Source organism: Hyperolius riggenbachi, chromosome 3, assembly GCF_040937935.1.
Source record: "Hyperolius riggenbachi isolate aHypRig1 chromosome 3, aHypRig1.pri, whole genome shotgun sequence".
In the NCBI taxonomy this organism is placed as follows: Eukaryota; Metazoa; Chordata; class Amphibia; order Anura; family Hyperoliidae; genus Hyperolius; species Hyperolius riggenbachi.
In genome coordinates this window covers 365,961,598-365,979,926 of record NC_090648.1, presented here as the reverse complement: position 1 = coordinate 365,979,926, position 18,329 = coordinate 365,961,598, and the positions used below count along the sequence as shown (strand labels likewise).

The 18,329-nt window shown below is 47.9% G+C and overlaps 1 protein-coding gene across 1 annotated transcript in view; it reads right to left on the bottom strand.

Annotated features, from left to right (window-relative positions):
- Positions 1-272: 272 nt before the first annotated feature.
- Positions 273-18,329, bottom strand: part of LOC137561570 (high mobility group nucleosome-binding domain-containing protein 5-like) — a gene marked incomplete at both ends in the record, with an annotated part of 92,980 nt that continues 74,923 nt past the window's right edge. Inside the window, 2 exons of the mRNA XM_068272881.1 lie at positions 273-760; positions 3,552-3,565. Coding sequence (XP_068128982.1) covers positions 273-760; positions 3,552-3,565 — 502 coding nt within the window. The remainder of the gene's footprint in view (positions 761-3,551; positions 3,566-18,329) is intronic.

Here is an 18,329-nt window from a genome sequence, read left to right as displayed (position 1 = left end):
TTCCAACACTTGTTTTGAGGGTGAATGATGCAAGAAACATCTTTTTTTCCATGTAACAACAGCAAGTGATTATGTGGGGATGTTCCTTTAAAAAAAAAAATGGTGGAAAGAGAAGTTGTGTCCAGAATTTTGTTCAGTACTGTATATACTTCTTCTTCTTCTTCTTCTTCTTTATCTTCTATATCTTCTTCTTCTTTATCTTCTATATCTTCTTCTTCTATATCTTCTTCTTCTTCTTCTTCTATATTGTCTTCTTCTTCATCTTCTTCTTCTTCATCTTCTTCTTCTTCTATATTGTCTTCTTCTTCATCTTCATCTTCTTCTTCTTCATCTTCTTCATCTTCTTCATCATCATCTTCTTCTTCTTCTTCATCTTCTTCTTCTTCTTCATCTTCTTCATCTTCTTCTTCTTCTTCATCTTCTTCATCTTCTTCTTCTTCTTCATCTTCTTCTTCTTCATCTTCTTCATCTTCTTCATCTTCTTCATCTTCTTCATCTTCTTCTTCTTCATCTTCTTCTTCATCTTCTTCATCTTCTTCTTCATCTTCTTCATCTTCTTCTTCTTCTTCTTCTTCTTCTTCTCCTTCTTCTCCTTCTTCATCTTCTTCATCTTCTTCTTCATCTTCTTCATCTTCTTCTTCTTCTTCATCTTCTTCATCTTCTTCTTCTTCTTCATCTTCTTCTCCTTCTCCTTCTTCTTCTTCTTCTTCTTCTTCTTCTTCTTCTTCTTCTTCTTCATCTTCTTCTTCTTCATCTTCTTCTATATCGTCTTCTTCTTCACTTATTTCTCTTTTCAAATTTTTTTTTTTAAAGAAATGCAGCTATTTTTGAGCGTAACAAATAGCTGGTGGCGCACGCATGTTGGAAGCGCCATTGTATGTGCTCCCTGGCAGTGGTAACACACAGACAGCAGGAGGTAAATTCAGCAGCAGGAGGAGGAGGATGAGTGTGTGGCAGCAGGCAGTCAATGAGGCAGGCAGCGTGACATAATAGCCCTGGTACCTAGCGGTGATACCAGGGCTGTAAATAAACACAGCAGGCAGGAGGTCCCAGACAGCGGTCGTGCAGCCCACATCGTGTCCAATACACAACTGGGACAACACAGTTTTCAACCCGGGCACCTCAGAAAAATTAAACCTTTTTTTTTTTTTTTTAATGGTTTTGTCGTTTTGGTTTTACAACCAATTACACAGATATAGCTATTGTTTGACGTAATAGCTGGTGGCAGAGTGGCAGCAGAATGTAATTCTGTGTACCCTGACAGTGGGAAACACAGACCGACAGCAACAGCAGCAGGAGGAATGGAGGAGTAATGTGAGCAGCTATTGTTTGACGTAATAGCTGGTGGCAGAGTGGCAGCAGAATGTAATTCTGTGTACCCTGGCAGTGGGAAACACAGACCGACAGCAGCAGCAGCAGGAGGAATGGAGGAGTAATGTGAGCAGCTATTGTTTGACGTAATAGCTGGTGGCAGAGTGGCAGCAGAATGTAATTCTGTGTACCCTGGCAGTGGGAAACACAGACAGACAGCAGAAGGGCAGTACACAGCAGCCCACTGTAGTTGTAAAATGTGTGGCTGCAGGCGACGTAATAGTCAAAGTGAACCAGGCTGGCTTAGTGAGCAGGAGCCAGGAGGTGGTAAAGGGTGGTAAGGCACATTAATGATGGTTCTAAGTTCCGGCAGCCAGTTCATGTCCCCCTCTCGCCGACAACAGGGGCCAGGAACTCGCCTTCCACCCACGCCTGGTTCATCTTGAGAAACGTCAGTCTGTCCACAGACTTGTGAGACAGACGTGAGCGTTTCTCGGTGACCACGCCACCAGCTGCACTGAAGCAGCGCTCGGACAGCACGCTGGAAGGGGGCAGGACAGCACTTCCAGGGCGTACTGCGCCAGCTCGCTCCAGATCTCCAGGCGCTTGACCCAATACTCCATGGGATCAACAGGGGCATCGCTGTCAAGCCCGCTGTAGGACCCCATGTAGTCAGCCACCATGCGGGTCAGGTGCTGGCTGTGACCGGAGGAGGATGCTGCTGCATGCACCTCCTCTCTAGTCACTGCTGCCGGAGCCTCTACAGTCCTGTAGAGCTCGTGGCTGAGAGACAGCAGGTCTGTGGGGCGCTTGCTGCTGGATGCAGGCACCTGCTGCTGCCTCTGTGCTGGCTGGACAGTGGGGGTGGAAGGCTGGGGGAAGGCTTCCTCCAAGCGCTCAACAAGGGCCTGCTGCAAGCTCCTTATTTGTTGCGCTGGGTCTCCTCCTGCAGGCGGCAGGAACTGGCGCAACTTCCCCTTGAGGCGCGGGTCCAACATCATGCTGATCCAGATGTCCTCCCTCTGCTTCATCTGGATCACCCTGGGGTCCCTGCGCAGGCACGTCAGCATGTGCGCTGCCATTGGGAAGAGGCGGGCCACGTTTGCTGGCACATCGGCGGCAGTGCTGTCCTCATCCTCCTCCTCTGCCGCCTCATCCTCTCTCCACCCCCGCACCAACTCAGCTGCGCTGTGCTGATCCCCCTCATCAGCAGCAAGGTCAGGGACCTCCACCAAGTCCTCCTCCCCCTCAGAGGTGGACTGTGCAGCTGCTTGCCGCTCCTGCTGGTCCAAGGCTGCCGCTCCCTGTTCCAGCAAAGCATCGAGGGCCCTGTTCAGCAGACAAACCAGGGGCACCCACTCGCAGACCATAGCATGGTCCCTGCTCACCATGTTAGTGGCCTGCAGAAAGGGAGCCAGCACTAAGCACACCTGCTGCATGTGCCTCCAGTCATCATCGGGGACGATGGACGGGATGTTGCTGGTCTTGTCCCTTCTCTGAGCGGCGGAAACAGTGACCAGGGCAAGGTACTGGTTGACAGCGTGCTTCTGTTCAACCAGACGCTCCAACATCGCCAGGGTGGAGTTCCAGCGAGTCGGAACGTCAAGGATCAGCCGATGGCGTGGCAGCTCCAGCTCCTTTTGCACGTCTTCCAGGCTCGCACAGGCTGCAGCCGAGCGCCGGAAGTGACGCACAACGTTCCTTGCCGTTTCCAGCAGTTCGCCCATCCCCTGGTAGGTGCGCAAGAACTTCTGCACCACCAGGTTCAGCACGTGGGCAAGACAGGGGATGTGGGTCAGGTTTCCCCTGTCTATTGCGGCAACCAGATTGGCCCCATTGTCGGCCACCACCTCTCCGACTCTGAGGCCTCTGGGGGTCAGCCGAATCCTCTCCTGCTCCTGGAGTTTGGCCAACACATGGGTTGCCGTCAGCTTGGTCTTCCCAAGGCTGACCAACTGCAGCAGCGCTTGGCAGTGGCGGGCCTTCACGCTGCTGCTGAGGCGGGGGGTTTGGCCAGGTGTGCCGGAGGATGGCAGAGGATCGGAGGAACCTGCTGCAGTTCCCCCGACCCTGCGGGGTGGCACCACCCACTGTGTTGCTGCTGCTGCTGTGCCCGCTGCTGCTCTCCCATCCTCACCCCCTTCCACCAAGCTGACCCAGTGGACAGTGAAGGACAGGTAGCGGCCTGTCCCGAAGCAGCTGCTCCAGGAGTCCATGGTGACATGGACCCTTTCACCAACCGCGTGCTCCAGCCCTCGCTCCACATTGGCCATCACAAAGCAGTGCAGTGCAGGAATGGCCTTGCGGGCAAAGAAGTGTCTGCTGGGGAGCTGCCAGTCTGGGGCTGCACAAGCAAGCAGCGCACGCATGTCGCTCCCCTCCTGCACGAGCGTGTACGGCAGGAGTTAGGAGCACATGGCCCGTGCCAGCAAGCCGTTCAGCTGCCGCACGCGACGGCTGCTGGGAGGCAGAGCCCTAACCACCCCCTGGAAGGACTCGCTCAAAAGGCTCTGGCGTGGCCTTTTGCTGGCACGGGAATCAGCAGACACAGCAGAGGAGGCCACTGAGGACTGGCTGCCAGAACAGGCCTCAGTGTCGGCGGCAGGAGTTGCAGAGGGGGGAGGAGCAGTGCGTTTCCGCACTCCTGCTGGTGCTGCTGGAGGAGCAGGAGGGCGGGTGGCTGCTGTTGCTGCTGCTGCTGAAGGCTGTGCAGTGATGGGTGTGGTGCCACTGCCAGCACCAGATGCATTCAGCCTCTGGAACTCCTCATGCTGGTGGAAATGTTTCGCAGCAAGGTGGTTGATGAGCGAGCTGGTGCTGAACTTTAAGGGGTCTGCACCTCTGCTCAACTTCCGCTGACAGTGGTTGCAAGTGGCGTACTTGCTGTCCACAGTGGGCATGGTGAAAAAGCGCCAGATTGGTGACAAAAACAACCCCCTACGGCATGGAACCGCTGCTGCCTGTCTCCCTGTGGTGGTTGGGGGGGGGGGGGGGGCTTGGGTGTGGCTGGTGGTGGTACTGGCAGATGCTGCTGCTGCTGCTGCTGAGCCTGAGACACCAGCAGGCTGGGGGACCTGCCTACTGCTGCCAATGCTTGCAATGATGCGCCTCCTTGCAAGGCCCACAAGCGCATCCTCCTCCTCCTCAGAGCTGCTGATGACGACATCCCCTGGAGCTGGTGGCACCCAGTCTCTGTCTGTCACCGTGTCATCATCATCCTCCCCCTCCTGAAACATGTCCTGCTGGGATGATGACCCCCCAAACTCCTCTCCTGATGCATGGATGGGCTGCTTGACTGTCGCCACAGTCTTGCTGTCCAATCCCTCATCCCCCAAAGTGCCCATCAGCATCTCCTCCTCCAAATCGCCAACAACAGCAGACAATACCCTGATGGTGCCTGGGGTAAAAATACTGCTGAGTGACAGGTCGCCAACTTGTGACGGTGAACTGGCCTCCTCCCCAGGCTCTGCTGGGCGGCTGCTGCGAACAGGGGTGGTGGTGGTGGTGGTGAGGGTGGAGGCCTCGGATGCAGAGCTGATGGCGGGCTGCTCATCCTCCGTCATCAGTTGCACCACAGTGTCTGCATCCGTTTCCTCAATGGGACGTTTCCGACCCGGCTGGAGGAAAATCGGAGCAGGTGCTACACGCTGCTGCTGCTGTGTCTCTGCAGCGTGAGTTGCAGATGCTCCTGCTGGGCGGCGCCCAAGGCGTCCACGGCCAGTGGCTATAGGAGGAATGTTAGCCACTGACGCTGCTGCTGCTGCTGCGGAACTGTGCATGGTGTCGCAGCCGCGCCCGCGGCTTGCCACAATGCTGCTCCCTCTCCTCCTGATTCCCTTGCTGCCCTTCCCCTTGCCCAAACCGCGCTGGCTGCCACTTCCAGACATCTTCGATGTTTTGGGCGTAAACACAAACGTTTTTTAAAAGGGCGGGTGAAAAGTGGGGTACTTTAATGGAGTGGGTTGGTGGGCGAGGTGACTGAGTGAGTGTCTAGTACAGTAAGTAAGTAGTAACAGTCAGGAAGTACAACTAGAAGTTACAATAATCAGTAGTAATAATCACAAGGAAATAGAGTGTGTGTACACAGACAGTGAGTGAGTGCACGCACACGCAGGAGCTAGCCTATGAACAGTGACTGAGTGTCCCTACTAGTACAGTAAGTAGTAACAGTAAGTACAACTAGAAATTACAATAATCAATCAGTAATCAGAAGGAAATAGAGTGTGTGTACAGTACACAGACAGTGAGTGCACGCACACGCAGGAGCTAGCCTATGAACAGTGACAGTGAGTGTCCTAGTACAGTTACAGTATATAACTATTCAGAAGGAAATAGTGTGTGTACAGTACACAGACAGTGAGTGCACGCACACGCAGGAGCTAGCCTATGAACAGTGACAGTGAGTGTCCTAGTACAGTTACAGTATATAACTATTCAGAAGGAAATAGTGTGTGTACAGTACACAGACAGTGAGTGCACGCACACGCAGGAGCTAGCCTATGAACAGTGACAGTGAGTGTCCTAGTACAGTTACAGTATATAACTATTCAGAAGGAAATAGAGTGTGTGTACAGTACACAGACAGTGAGTGCACGCACACGCAGGAGCTAGTAGCCTATGAACAGTGACAGTGAGTGTCCTAGTACAGTTACAGTATATAACTATTCAGAAGGAAATAGAGTGTGTGTACAGTACACAGACAGTGAGTGCACGCACACGCAGGAGCTAGTAGCCTATGAACAGTGACAGTGAGTGTCCTAGTACAGTTACAGTATATAACTATTCAGAAGGAAATAGAGTGTGTACACTACAGTACACAGACAGTGAGTGCACGCACACGCAGGAGCTAGTAGCCTATGAACAGTGACAGTGAGTGTCCTAGTACAGTTACAGTATATAACTATTCAGAAGGAAATAGTGTGTGTACAGTACACAGACAGTGAGTGCACGCACACGCAGGAGCTAGCCTATGAACAGTGACAGTGAGTGTCCTAGTACAGTTACAGTATATAACTATTCAGAAGGAAATAGTGTGTGTACAGTACACAGACAGTGAGTGCACGCACACGCAGGAGCTAGCCTATGAACAGTGACAGTGAGTGTCCTAGTACAGTTACAGTATATAACTATTCAGAAGGAAATAGAGTGTGTGTACAGTACACAGACAGTGAGTGCACGCACACGCAGGAGCTAGTAGCCTATGAACAGTGACAGTGAGTGTCCTAGTACAGTTACAGTATATAACTATTCAGAAGGAAATAGAGTGTGTGTACACTACAGTACACAGACAGTGAGTGCACGCACACGCAGGAGCTAGTAGCCTATGAACAGTGACAGTGAGTGTCCTAGTACAGTTACAGTATATAACTATTCAGAAGGAAATAGTGTGTGTACAGTACACAGACAGTGAGTGCACGCACACGCAGGAGCTAGCCTATGAACAGTGACAGTGAGTGTCCTAGTACAGTTACAGTATATAACTACAATACAAAATACAATCAATCAGTAGTAAAGGACAGCAGAAATACTGGTATAGATGAGAAATAAACAGAGGACAGGAGAGAACAGCTGCCCACACAGGCAGGCCCTGAGGCCTAAAGCTGTAAGCCTGCAGCAGCTGTCTCTCTCTATGTAACACAAAAGCTACTAACTAAGATACAATGTCTATCTAACTAACAACAATATAGGTGTATATAGGAGGTGTATGTGAGCAAAAACGCTAGGTAAATGACCACAATAAAGCTCTTGCTAAGCCAACGCACAAAGGAGCAGATCTCTCTCTGTGCAAAGTCAGGCAAGGACGGAGAAACGGAACATGGCGGCCGCTATTTATAGGGTAGGGGCTGGCCAGGGTCCCCCTCTGTGATTGGCTGCCGTCAGAGGGCCTGGGAGCCCTCTGATTGGCTCTAAGGACATCAATCTGGGCTATGACGCTATTCGAGCTCGGTATTCGAGCTCGAATAGCGCTGTTAGCTCGAATAGCGCGAATAGTGAATGGGCTATTCGAGTTCACTCGAATAGCCCATTCGAATAGCTCCAGCTATTCGGAGCTCGAATACCGAGCTCGAATAGCTGAAAAAGAGCTCGAATATTCGAGCTACTCGAATATTCGAGCTCTGCTGAGCACCACTGCAGCTGTGTACTCTGGCCACACACACTGCCATTTTCAGCCTGCCCTTATTATCTTGGTAAGGTGGTAATACCAGTTGCCTGGCTATACTGCTGACCCGCTCCCTCTAATCCTTTTGGCTATAGACCCTGAACAAGCACGCAGCCGATCAGGTGTTCCTGACAATATTGTCAGATCTGACAAGATTAGCTTGTTTCTGTATTTAAATACTGCTGCAGCCAAAAAGTTAAGTAGCACTGCCAGGTGACTGTATTGTTTTAAAGGAAATGCATATGGCAGGCAGCCTCCATATTCTTCTCAATACAGTTGCCCTTTAACACAGCTTCTGAAGCACCCCTATATGCAGTCTAGTGTCAGCACTTTTTCTTGCCTTTTGTTTGGCATCTTTTGTATGCTGTTTCACATCTGAAAGAGGGTGTCATCCTTTTTCTCAGCCATGTTTTACATCACCTCAAAGAATATTATATTATCATATTATATAATTTGTAGAATGCTAATGCTTCACAGCAATGACAATCTGGAAATCCTGTGGGATATGTAATCATGTGACACAATCAGAATTGTTAACATTTGAAATTCAGGTTTGAGCTTCTGTCTTATGGCATCCAAATCGCACATGCCTGCTAAGTAACTACTTCGGTAAGGGCAGGTTCAGACAACTTCCACTTCAAACAGTAGCTTTTCCTTTAGTAAAAAGAAAAACATAGTTTGCCATGGTGTAATTACTAACGCTGGCATAAGTGTTCTCTGATATGGGAACAATCAGATCTTGTTATCAAGGATCTTGTGTTTATAAATATAGAACTTTCTCAGCATTATTACCATAACGTCCCACGCAGGGTGTGAAGTGTGAATCTTTCTATTTGGCAGGCGTATAAATGAAATCTGACTACTACTAATAATCCAGTTTAAAGTTAATGGGAATCCAGATGTAAATAAAAAAAAAGTCAGATACTCCCCTAAGGAGAGGGAAGGAGAGAGAAGGCTCGGTCCTATTGAGCCATCCCTCTCCTCTCCCGATGCCCTCCGTGCTGCGCTGGCTCCTCCGTTCTCATCCCTCGCCGAGGGGACTTCGGAAATCTTCGGGAGCCGAGTCCTCCCGAAGACAGGCGGCGCACACGCGAGTGCGTCATAGAGGGCGAGCGTGCGTGCGCAGTGTAGAGTGGCCCGTCTTTGAGAGCTCTCGAGCTCCTGAAGCATTTCTGAAGCCTCCCTTCAGCCGGGAGACAGTGGTATTTGACCGAAATGGTCGAATACCGCTACGGGGGAGCCAGGACAGCAGCCGGGACCGGGAGAGGAGACGCTCTATGGGACCCAGAGCCTTCCTCTCCTTAGGTGAGTATCTGACTTTTTTTTATTAAAAAACGAGTTCCCATTCACTTTAAGTGAACCTGAGGTGAGAGCTATATGGAGGCTGCCATATTTATTTCCTTTTAAGCAATACCAGTTGCCTGGCTATCCTGCTGATCCTCTGCCTCTCCGGGCTCGTTCACACCTAAGCGGGAATTCCCGCTAACCGCAAACAGCTAGCGGTTTTTAAAACTAGGCCTATTGTACCCTACGGCAGTGTTCTCACTGCAATGATCGAGGGTGTTTTGCAATTAGCGATAATCACAAACGCGCTACCTGCAGCGTTTTGGTGGCAATTCTGGAGCGATCGCGATTAGCATGTATAGAACCGCTAATCGTGACCGCTCTCAAAACGCTACTGTGTCCAATGATTTTTCCAAGTCAAATTGCAGAAAAATCACTTTCTGAAACACTAACGCTAATGGCTAGCATTTGGCGATTTTTAGATATGAACGGGGCCTAATGCTTTCAGCCATAGACTCCGTACAAGCAAATGCAAATCAGGTGTTCCTGACATTGGGCATGAGTCACAAAGCTTTTTCACCTGTCTTCCTCTCTTTTCACATTATCTGTGTTATATTTTAAAGCTCACAAAGAGCAAAAATATAATATAATTAAGGTAAGAAAAGTACCGTATATACTCGCAAGCAAGCCGACCCGCATATAAGCCGACCCCCAAACTTTTACCTGGAAAACCAGGAAAAATGATTAACCCTCATATAAGCCAGGGGTAGGAAATGCTGTCCGTGTGATTCCCCCCAGTGTGTCCCGGTATAGCTAGTATAGTGCCCAGTATGGGTAGGTGGTGCCTCAGTATAGCTAGTAAAGTGCCCAGTATAGCTAGTATAGTGCAAAAGGTGGATCAGCGCATCACCAGGCCGCCTCCGAATGGCCTACAATCAGAGGTGGGCTGAGCCCCCCCAGAAACTGCAAACACACCTCGAACCCAAACAGAAGCTCTGCATATACACCAAAAAGCAAGGCTGCTAAGTGGGAGCAGCTGACCAAAAATTAATTAAATTAGTACATAGCAAAGAAATGAACAGCGCTACTTAAAAACAGATAAGTGCCTACCTGCAAGAGAGTGCAAGCCCCACTTGTGGGATAAAATACACACCTAGCCTACACATAACCTGTCTACCACTGGAGGATGTTGGTTTCCTGTAACAGTTTGCATGCAACTTGTTAAGTACTCGTCCCTCCCACTGCGGAGAAGTCATCCCCCTATGGGAGGGGACCTAACACTAACTAAATCCTAACATATGCATATGCATAGCATGGGTGCGCTACCAAGTAAAATCGAAAATTGAAAATTGCGCAAAAGGTGGATCAGCGCATCACCAGGCCGCCTCCGAATGGCCTACAATCAGAGGTGCGCTGAGCCCCCCCAGAAACTGCAAACGCACCTTGAACCCAAACAGAAGATCTGCATATGCAGAGCGGCTTCCTGTAGCGGCGATGTGTATCGCCGTTACTATGGGAACCGCTCTCTCTTTACGGCTCCCTCCCTCATCACAGCAGCCACCGTGGGGCGCGCTGCTGTAGATTATACAAGCAGGACAGGGGAATAGAAGCGGCGCCGAGCTAACATAACAGCAGCGGCGGGTGCGGGGAAGTGGAGGGGGGGCTTCATTGACCCCCCATCTTTTGACCCACTTTTTGGAGACTCAAAAATTCAGCTTGCTTGCGAGTATATATACGGTAATATTGAAATGCAGTTAATCTGGAACAACAGTGGCGTAGCTAAGGAGCTGTGGGCCCTGATGCAAGTTTTACAGTGGGGCCCCCCAAGCACTCTATACATAACAGTTGATACAGTGCACCAAAACCTGCCAATGGCAACTACAGTGTCAGAGGTGCAAGAAGGGGATGGGGGACAGTTTGTTAATGATTACCACTATCATAGGCGTCCGCACATAGAGCCAGGGGGGTGCCGCTGCCTCCCCCTGGCAGCCGCTCACCCCCCTGTAGCCACCGCTAACCCCTGTCTGGCCGCTGCATCAGACTTCGATCAGGTGGCGACCAATAGTGCGGGCGCTAGGACCTAGCACACTGCACTGATATGCGGAAGTGACATCACTTCCGCATATAGAGCGGGTGCGTCCGGCGCCCGCACTTACTGGTCGGGTCGCCGCTGATCGAGGTCTGAAGTTGCTGCAAGGTGAGGAGGGAAGAGCGGCGGCTAGAGAGAGGGGGCACCTGTCACTCACTGTCTAATTGGGGGTCCGTCACTCGCTGCCTAAAGGGGTCCCTGTCACTCGCAGGCTAAAGGGGTCCCTGCCACTCGCTGACTAAAGGGCTCCCTGTCACTCACTGCCTAAAGGGGCTCCCTGTCACTCATTGCCTAAAGGGGCTCCCTGTCACTCGCTGCCTAAAGGGGTCCCTGTCACTCGCTGCATAAAGGGGTCCCTGTCACTCGCTACCTAAAGGGGTCCCTGTCACTCGCTGCCTAAAGGGGTCCCTGTCACTGCCTAAAGGGGTCCCTGTCACTCACTGCTTAACCTGGGGGGTCCCCTGTCATTTCCTAACCTGGGGGTCCCCTGTCACTACCTTACTGGGGGTCCCTGTCACTACTTTACTGGGGGGGTCCTTGTCACTTCCTAACCAGGGGGTTCCTGGCGCTACCTAAACTAGGGGGCGGCATTTACTTCAACCAGCCAAGCACAGCCCAGCATCACCGCCAGCCAGGTCACAGCATCACCGCCAGCCAACCCAGCCACAGCATCACCGCCAGCCGGCCTGGCCACAGCATCACGCAAGGCCTTTCAGCCCGCACGTCATCCCCAATCCAGCCAAAAACAGTATTGCCAGGCACAGCAGCCAGTAGAGGAGAATTGAGAAGCCAGGTGAGAGGTGTCTACCATATTAAGGGGGCATTCTGCCTATTTATGTGAAATGCTGTCTATTTATGTGCCTCATGACTGCTGAATTTGTCTTGTTGGGGGCCTCAAGATTGCTGAATGTCTTGTTGGGGGCCTCATGATTTGTTGGGGGCATCATGATTGCTGAATTTGTCTTGTTGGGGGCCTCAAGATTGCTGAATGTGTCTTGTTGGGAGCCTGATGATTTGTTGGGGGCCTCATGATTGCTAAATTTGTCTTGTTGGGGGCCTCTGGGAAAAGCTGAATCATCATCCTATGAGACAATAGCATTAAACCTACTTTTTAGCTTTTTAAAACACTGCCACTTTGCGATAGATAAAGTGACTTTTGGGTTGCAGTTTGGGCACTCGGCCTCCAAAAGGTTCGCCACCACTGTCCTAATCTAATGTCCCACATTGCTAAATTAATGAACCACCCATGGCCACACCCACATTCTGGTCCATGGCCGCACCCATTTTTCGGCACAACATAACCAGGTTTTTCGGCGCGCACATCTTCTCATAAATTTGCGGCGCGCGTACACACCATTTCTTCCCTGCCTTTTTGCCCCCCCCCCCCCCCTGGAAAATTTTCTGCGGACGCCCATGATTACTATTCAAAGTATCTATAGAAGTGATTATTATGAGCACAGGACCAATAGAGAACTAATACTGTAGATGAGGGAGGGCCCTTCGGGGACCCTCTGACCCTAGGGCCCCGATGTGGTTGCAACCTCTGCAACCCCTATTGCTACGCCCCTGGGGAACAACTTACTTAGAGTGATTATTTTGCTTGTAAATGTACTGAGAGGTTATTTTTAGAAATCAGATAAGTCATTTATGAGAAGGTTTGTGAATAGAGCCCATTATTTTCACATCTGACAAGATTAGCTGCATGCTTGTTTCTGGAGTTATTCAGACACTACTGCAGCCAACAGCAGGGCTGCCAATGAACTGGGATTATTTAAAAGGAAACAAATATGGCAACCTCCATATCACTCTCACCTCGGGTTCACGTTAACGAAAACTCTGCAACAATATATCAGGCTCAAAGTGCCATTTAAATTCATTGCTAGAGGTGGTAAGTAAGATCCAAATAAATTTGAGTTTATGCAAATGTTATGTTAATTTTAGCGGATATATGTAGCTTGGAATTGTTATTCTGATTGGCCCAATTGTATGAAATACACAAAAAATATAGTGAACATTTATGAATAAACTTATTTGTAAAAGGTCCATCATGCTGCAAGTTTTTTTTTTTTTTTTACTATGCATTATCATGGAAATCATTTAAAGAGACTCTAAAGTCTCATTTTCTACTGGTTTTTGTTATATAATCCTCTTCAGCATGATTGACCAAGCAGAATCGCTGCATCCCTGCGGCAGATGACAGATTTATTACAAGAGAAATAGCCCTGCAGAGATCCAGGGCTTGCTGGGCTATACTTCCTAGAAGAGGCAGAGCTTTAGGCTGTAGCTCTGCCTTCTCTGCAGTCAATCTCTGCTGATCACCGCCTCTCCCTGCCCCTCTCAGTCTTCTTTCACTGAGAGGGGCGGGGAGGAGGCAGAGATCCGTGGAGACTGATTGCGGAGCGCAGAGCTACAGCGCAAAGCTCTGCCTCTCCAGGGCAGCACGATCTGCGACCTGCAAAGTCATGGAATTTTGCAGGTCGCGTTCTCTGTAATAAATCTGTAATCTGCAGTGGGGATGTGGCGATTTTACTTGGGCAATCATGCTAAAGAGGATTATATAACAAAAGCAGGTAAAAAATGAGACTTCAGAGTCTCTTTAAGGACAACTGAAGTGAGATGTATACGGAGACTGCCATATGTATTTCCTTTTAAACAATACCAGTTGCCTGGAAGCCCTGCTGATCACTTTGGCTGCAGTAGTGTCTGAATCACACCAGAAACAAGCATGCAGCTAATCATGTCAGATATGACAAAAATGTTAGAACTCCTGATCTTCTGCATGCTTGTTCAGGGTCTGTGGCTTAAAGTAATACTGGCAAAGAATCAGCGGGACAGCCAGGCAACTAGTACTGCTTAAAAGTGTCATAGCCTACTGTTGTAAAATGCATGCCGTCTCCCCTCTAAGATATGGATGTTGCAACATCTTTGGTAAGCATACTAAAGAATATTATTGCATTGGTAAGGCTATAAGAAGCGTGCACTTTATGTATTCTATATTTCAATAATTTTTTTTTTAAAAGAGAATTTTTATTAAATTTTTAAACAAGTAACAAATCATGTCATTTCAGAAGGTTTAGTAATTCAGCTGGGTTACATTAGATGCATTATAATTACCGTGACATCAATCAGAGCAGTGACAAAACTATCTAGATACATTCAATAGTTATTGAAGAGATATGTCTGAGGAAAGATTTACATAAGTCAGAGGTATATTGATTATAGAATCAGTGTTTGATGCGTTTCCAGCATAAGTATCACCATAATTAAGCTTGTATAAGGTCCTGTACAGTGGCCGTGATGTTAAGATTCGGGATAATGGAGTCTGTTGCTTTTACCCATCTATTCCATACTTTGTCAAATTTTTGAAACTGGTTACGTGATTGATATGTGAGTTTGTATAGTGGTAAAGCATCATTAATCACATTTTTCCAGTTGGATAGGGAAGGTGGCACAGAAAGTTTCCAATTAAGTATTATTAATTTCCTAGCGTAGTATAGGAGTATGCGGATTAAGGACAATTGATGTTTATTACATGGAATATCTCCTATGATCCCCAGTAGGCATAATTTTAGGTCCAAAGTAATTGGTAGATTTAATGAGTCCCTCATGAAGTGCAGTACTGACTTCCAGTATTGATTGACCATTGGACAGGACCATACACAATGTATGAAATCTGCATTACTCAGTTTACATTTAAAGCATCCATTACTCGACATAGGTTGCATTTTTATATTTCAATAATAAAATACTCAGTAGAGATTAACATAAATTAGAACTATGTGTGCTTAGTTACAAATTACAGCAAGGTGCCTGACGTCCTTCAGCATGTTTGCTAGCTGCATACTGCAACTAGTACTGTTAGAAGAACTGTGAGCTATAGCATTCCTTGAGTGCTGTGCTGTGTGACTTGGGTATAAGTGCGTGCACAAATTGGTTAGGCAATGTACTTACTGCAGGGTCACATTATCGCTCAGAGCTACCATAGGAAAAAATAGGCAGTTGCCCCAGGGCCCCAGAGCCTGTAGGGGCCCCCAAGTTGTCCCTCCCCCATCTGAACTGTTGCTCCCCAGGGACACTGCAGAGTCTGTTAAGTTGGGGGATGATTGGGGGAGGGTCAGCAGCCAGCTCAAGGGCCCAGGAGGGAAATTTGGCTGCAACAAAGGGCCTCTGATGACGCTTTTTGGTCAGGGTGGTGTCTGTTGGGGGGCCCCCAGGCTAATCTCGCCCTAGGGCCCCATTGTTACTTGAACCGGCTCTGTTGTCGCTTATCTAGCTGTATTGTGCTACCAACATAGAGAACTGGTGCACTGTTCGCTTAGAACAGCCGTTGTACGCGCGTGTTTCTGTTAGAGGCTGGGGACCAGGCTCTGGCAATCCAGCGATAGGCTGAGATATCCTGTGTATGCCGAGGTTGGTTGCTCCGAATAGCCTAGCTTTCCCGCTGCACTCCCTTTCCTGGAAATGCAAGATTAGCGAGTGTGCATACAGACTAGCGGCAGCACAAGGGAAACACGTCACCATTTCATAAACATTAGATTCAAACTTGATGTGCTTTAAACCCTTTGGGAGAAAAGCACTTTACAAATGTTATTGATTTATTGTATAATTGTCACCACTTATCTGAACACAAGTGAAGTGGTATCACACACTTCAGGACAACCAACCTCGACAAACACAGAACATCTCTACCTACCGCTGGATTGCCAGAGCTGGTCCCTGGCCTCTATGAGGGACACATGCGTATAACGACTTACAAGCAAATAGCCCACCAATCCAGGTGAGATCTTTCCACTCAGCTCCATTGAACTTTGAGTGCTTTTGTTTTCTTGTTGTTCTAATGGAAGTACCTGTAAGTATCTCCAGGTTAGGGAGCATCACCTGATTGAACTGCCTTAAAGGGGAATTTCCAGTCCCACAATTGTAAGAGCGTAGAGGACTGTCATTTGGAAGATTTATTGTATTCTGTTTTAGTACATATTTACTAACTGTACGATTCCAACACAGTATTTGTGTTTATATTGCGCCCACTGCCCACCCCAATAAAAATACCTTCATTTCATTCCATGTTGACATTTTCACTCAGGGTGACTGACTGACTGACTGTTAAATTGCAGCTTTTAGCATTCTACAGATTAGCACCCTAAACATTTCACCTCTGACAGGTGTTTGAAAAATATAGGGTGTTCATTTATTTCACAGTTTCAGACACTGATGTGTTGTATACAATTGCATCAGCAAGATCTGACAAGATTAGCTGCATGCTTGTGCTGATTCAGACACTTCTGCAGCCAAATAGATCAGCAGGGCTGCCAGGCAGCGACTGGTATTGTTTAGCAGGAAATAAATACGGCAACCTCCAAATCCTTCTCCCTTCAGTTGTCCTCTGTTGTTCAGATTCAAAGCTTTAAAAAAACTGCACTGTTTATTCAATCAGCAAAGCTGCTGAAGTCTCCTGATTGACTGCTTGCCTAATCCCAGCACTGTTAAGGTGAATATACACTTCCAATTTTGATTGGCCACCTCAATGTAGTACAAAAGCCTTCCTACACAATCTCTTCATGGTATTCATAATATGTTGGCTGTCCTACAACATGGAAGTGGAAATGCCCTTGGGGTGCATACACATATACAATTTTAATTGGCTAATTTTACCACCTCCATGTAGTATGCAAGCTTACCCACACAATCTGTTTATAGCAATCAAAATCTGTTGGCCCTCATATTACATGGAAGTTATAAAATTGCCCAATCTTTGATATACGCATGCAATTTTGATTGGTCAATGATTGTCCAATTTTACCGCCTAGATGTAATATGAAAGCTTACCTACACAATCTGCTGTCAGTATTCAATATCTGTTGCCCCTCAAACTACATGGAGGTGGTAACATTCTCCAAACACTGACTAATTCAAATTGGAAGATTTGTGTACGGACCCTTAGAATATACAGATGCCGGGACACCGTTTAGATCATATATTAATCGGATCGGAGTACAAGGATCTGCCTGCGTGTCCTTCATAGTGAACACGAGGTGAGAGTGCTATGGAGGCTGCCATATGTATATCCTTTTAAACAATGCCCGTGGCCTGGCAGCCCTGCTGATCTATTTGGCTGCAGTAGTGGCTGAATCGCATCAGAAACAAGCATGTGGCTAATCTTGTCAGTTCTGACAATATTGTCAAAAACACCTGATCTGCTGTGTGCTTGTTCAGAGTCTGTGGCTGAAAGTATTTAGAGGCAAAGGATCAGCAGGACAGCCAGGCAACTGGTATTGCTTAAAAGGAAATAAATATGGAAGACTGTGTCACTCTCACCTCGGGTTCACTTTAATTGTCTATGGCCCCAGCAAAAAGGAGTTAAAAAAGAAACCTCTTTATTTCCTGCTAACAAACAGGAAAGAATGTAGTTATATAGGCAATGCTTATTCCTCGCAAGACAAAGAGCTTTTCTTCATATTATGCTGCGGTTCCTCCCAGCTTTGTTTTCTTTACTTGGCCTGAGCTAAATAAACTTGACTGAAATTAACAAAAGCATTTTTAACTTTTATTTAATCAGCTGTCACCCTCACATAAAAATGTAAGACAGCTTTTAGCCTTATAACTGGATTATGTTGTCCCAACAGTTTATCAACATGCATAAGTGGTCACAGAAGATTATTCTAACTGGTCAGATTAAACTAGATCTTGTTTTTTTGCCAATCTCTGTGTGAACTTCGGTATCTGAGGATGTAAGCGGTTTGGTAGAGTTTGCTGCACTCAGGGTTGTAACTATGAGTCATGGGCCCTGGTTCTCTGTAAAATATTACCGCATTTGTGCAAGTAAGTTAATGTGTGTTGCGCAGGTAGTGCAGCTCATGTTAAGCACACAACGTGTACATTATACTAGCAATGCATGCCTTTGTACATGTGCTACTCATGCAACACAAGTTACGCTACTTGTACAAATGCAGTGTGCACATATAAATGTTACTGGCCTTTTGTCTATCAGGGCCATGGAGTCTGAGGCCAAAAATTAAGATGATCCCCAAACAACATTAATTTGTAAATGATTTTGTCAGTGTTTGCCCATTGTAAAATCTATCCTCTCCCTGATTTACTTTCAGTAATTTATCACAGGTGACAACATCCTTAGTACAGGCAGGTGATCTCTGCGGAATTTTAATTTACTGAGAACTCTAAAGCCAGTAGAAAAGATCGCTAGTCTCCCAGATTGCTTAGGAAGGTGTGTGGGGGGGGGGGGGGGGGAGAGACACTGTATAATAAAAAGTCTAGCCTAGCCTCAGTGGGAGAGTGAGGTCACACACTAATAGAATTATACAACCATAGGAAGTGTTTCTGATGCTGAAACTGAGGACTGGGGCTGTTCTGTGTGATCTGCGCTGCGCGGGCTCTCCAGCCCGCAGCGCAGATTGTGTGCAAGGCAGGGCGATCACACTCCCCCCCCCCCCCTTTTTTTCCCCACTAGGGGGATGACCTGCTGGGGGG